Source organism: Aptenodytes forsteri, unplaced genomic scaffold (assembly GCF_000699145.1).
Source record: "Aptenodytes forsteri isolate BGI_AS27 unplaced genomic scaffold, ASM69914v1 Scaffold164, whole genome shotgun sequence".
NCBI classification, from domain to species: domain Eukaryota; kingdom Metazoa; phylum Chordata; class Aves; order Sphenisciformes; family Spheniscidae; genus Aptenodytes; species Aptenodytes forsteri.
In genome coordinates, this window is record NW_008795527.1 from 5,712,099 (window position 1) to 5,715,789 (window position 3,691).

At 41.2% G+C, this 3,691-nt stretch overlaps 1 protein-coding gene across 1 annotated transcript in view; it reads left to right on the plus strand.

Moving 5' to 3' along the window:
• The first annotated feature begins 1,387 nt into the window (after positions 1–1,387).
• ANKMY2 (ankyrin repeat and MYND domain containing 2) overlaps positions 1,388–3,691 on the plus strand; it is a 31,714-nt gene continuing 29,410 nt past the window's right edge. The window contains exon 1 of the mRNA XM_009282092.1: positions 1,388–1,427. Coding sequence (XP_009280367.1) covers positions 1,388–1,427 — 40 coding nt within the window. The remainder of the gene's footprint in view (positions 1,428–3,691) is intronic.

Consider the following 3,691-nt stretch of genomic DNA (forward strand, 5'->3'; position numbering starts at 1 on the left):
GGCACTTAGGGACATGGTTTAGTGGACATGGTGGTGTTGGGTTGACGGTTGGACTCGATGATCTTAGAGGGCTTTTCCAACCTCAATGATTCTATGATTCTATGATTCTAAGTCAGGGTTCAAGAGAAGATGAAGCGAGCACAGGTCTCGCTTTGCCAGACTTTGGATACAGCTTAGAGTCAAGTGTTGGGATTTTCTCCTAAATTTCAAAGTGTAGAGAAAGCCTAACTTTGTGCAAGGTCCCACAGGGAATTGGCAGCAGATGGAGATCTCTATCCATGTCTCAGATGAGGACCCCAGCTATAGGAATACCTTGTCATTCAAAGATATACCTATTGTGTTCGAACACATATCGTGCTCACCAGTCCCTGGCTGCTTTCATTTATTCTTTCGCCGTCTTTTTATAATCTACCTTCTGGTACAAAACAAGACTCAGCAATGGTGACAGATCATATCATAGATCCAGTGGCTGTCCTGAGATCCAAAACCAGATGAAAACTAAAAAAAAAACCCACTTAAAATAAAATAAAAATACTTAACGAAGTCAAAGAGTTATACAATGCCAACCAACTGGGGGAAAAAAGTAACCTATCCACAGATTAGTATCTGTGAGATCTGAAAGGAAAAAACAGAGGATATTTCCAGCAATAAAAAACCCTTGAACTTGCATGACCTTAAATTGATCTAAATGAATAATCCTATTAGATACTCCTCACTTTGGCCAGGATATAACTATCAAGATTGGAGAGAGCAGGACCAAAACCCAGCAAAGTTCTGTCTGAAAGGCTCAGCTTCACATGAAGGAGATTTCCCATAGCCCAGGCCATGCAGAAGACAGAACCATTTTACAAAAATGCACTTGAGAACCATATGAAATGGCTTTTATATAGGAATGATTAAATAGACTTAAGACTTCAGCTCGGCAAAAAGACAGTGGCAGGGGACAATACAGGTCCGTCGAGCCTGCATGTCAAGGGTGAACAGGGAACAAGTCTCCATCATCTCTCAAAACAGGAACTGGGGGTTGGGGGTGGGGAATCAAATGAAAGGGTGAAGTAGCAGGTTCAAAAACAAATAAAAAGAGGTCCTTTTTCAAGCAGCTGTGGAAGTTATAATCACAGGATGCTGCAGATGCAGAGTTTACCTAAATTCAAAAAACCCACCGCAGGCGATCCAATACAAAGGGAAGTCCTTAGTTGTGAACCAGTGGGATGGGAGCTAGGAGAGTAAGTCACAGGAATATCAGTACTTGTTTGACCTGTTCTTTTATTTTTCCCTAGATAAAATGTGGTGGGTCAGACCAAGTTTCTGATCATGCTAAGCCCTGGCATAGAAAGAGGCTATAGGATCTTTGACCCATGCTACCACTAGCAGAGCAGCAGAGTACATGGCCATAATTCAAGCAAGTCTCCAAGATACAAGCGAAGGTTAGTCATTTGACAGAAAACAGCTTGAAACCAGTGAAACCGGTTCACCATCTCCTTTTCCTCCTTTCCACGTCCAAAGACGAGAGTTTCATGGTGCACTCTCCAAGGCATAAAGCAGTCCCTTCTCCCCTAGCTTGACCCAAGAAAAGGCATTTATTGTACTGTATACTGTATTACTAATACTCAATGAAAGAAATCCTTGTTATTTTCTTGCATGGATCTTGCTCTCGACAGTTGCAGTAAACGTCAGGTGTTTAGGATCACCTACACATGGATTACAATAGCCATCATAAATTCCCAGGAGCGGAACTGCACACACTAGAACCAGCAAACCGGAGGGGAAGAAAAGTCACCACTTGCACCTGCTTCACAAATCAAAAGTATCAGATGTATATCCTGATGAGGAAGTAAGGAATGTTTTATATATAATACTTATCATTTGAAATCTAAACAATATTGAGTCGCAGTGAGGTTAACATGTTCTTTTCTCTCTGTAATACCCACAGCTTAAATTATTAATTACCACCCAGTAATACCAACAACTTAAATATGTGTAACAACTGGACACAGGAGATAAAAGAAAAGACATTAAGAGGCAAGACACAAAAGTACTGGAACCTACATTTTCAGATTCCAGTTCCATGCCCTGACACAGACTCCCTACACCACCTTGGAAAAATCACTTGCTGCCTCCATGCTTCAAATTCTATAGATAAAATGGAGGCAACGCTACTTCATTACCTCATCATGATGTCGCAATGATAAACCGAAGATCATGAAATGTCCGCAAACTACCAGACTGAAGGTCATACAGAAGCCTTCCGTACGTAAGAGCAAGAAACATTTTTAACTAGTGTTAAAGTATTCTATTACCCTTACAGATGGAGCACTCCTGCAGCCTTAAGTCACCAAACGAGCTCCAGTGAGGCTGCCAAGGAAAAATTGTGTTTGCCTATTTACTTTGTGAACTAGGGTGCAGTGACAGTACTGACATTCTCACATTAAAAAAAAGGAATGCAATATGCATACTTCTGTACGTTGAACGCCTGACAGGTTTTTTCTGGCATGTGAAAGGAAGCTTGTAGGCTCTTGTTATTTAATAGTGCCACAGAGATTATCAGTGTACTATACTATCACAAAATTTGTTCACAGCGGGTAAAATTCACACCCTGCAGTGAACCAACAAAAGAGCACTTAAACCCTAATTTCAGCCTTCACGGTTGAGCCAGTGACAGACTTCTGTTACCACTACACGGGGACATCTTTCTGGACCAGAACATAAAAAGCACTTTTGTCTTGAGGACATTTCCTTCTAAGCATTTTTGGTTTCAGACAAAAAAAGTCAAGGGAATCTGTTATAATCTGAAGTCCAAAGCAATCTCTCTTATTTACACTTGTTGATTCAAGTAAAACTAGATGGCGGTACGTCCCTGTACTTCCGTGATTTTTAAAATCAAGAAAACATACAGAATTTGACTGCTTTGTTAAAATCGTATCACATTTTGGTTTTGTACCCAAGTAGTTTTGAAGATACACTAGATTCAGAGAGCGTGCTCTTCTATGAACCAGGAAGCAAACAACGGGACTTCACCATTTCTGGAAGTCAGTCAAGTAATCAATAAATGTGAAAACAGAGAACAAGATTAGTATTTAAGAGAGAGAGAGAGATTCCCATAAATAAGTAGCCATGAGATGACCTGCAAGTACTAAGGAAAGAAAAAAAATAGCTTGCTGATAAGGCTATGCTTTCAAAAAGTAGTTACAGGGAAAAATAGGTTCCTTAAAAGAAAGGATATAAAAATTATACATTGAAGAGTAGGACAAAGGAGGGTAAAAAGTACCACCGAATACTAGGGTTCTGCTTTTCTCTCTCGTACAAACACACGCAGAAATCAAGGATGTTAAACCCGTCTCTGTCCCTTACTGGGGATCTGCAGGATCATCCCTGTACCTACTAAGCTTCAGCTGGAGGAGTGGAAAGTTGGATCCGTAACAAAGATCATTTTTCCAACGACGGTTTAATTTTAGAAAGGCGCTAACAAAAGGCACCGCTCTAAACACCCCAAACGCGTTATTTCCCTTCCCGATTCATCAAAGTCTGCTTCCTTTTAGAGACGCGATGCCGTGACACCACCAGGGCTTTATTCGGCCGCTTTAGCCGAATAAACACCTTTTCCTGCCTAGAAAAAAACACCCCACAAACCGATGCCATAAAAAGGCAAGAAAGCAGCCCCCGCGGAAGGACGGGCCGCCGGGTGCCCAGG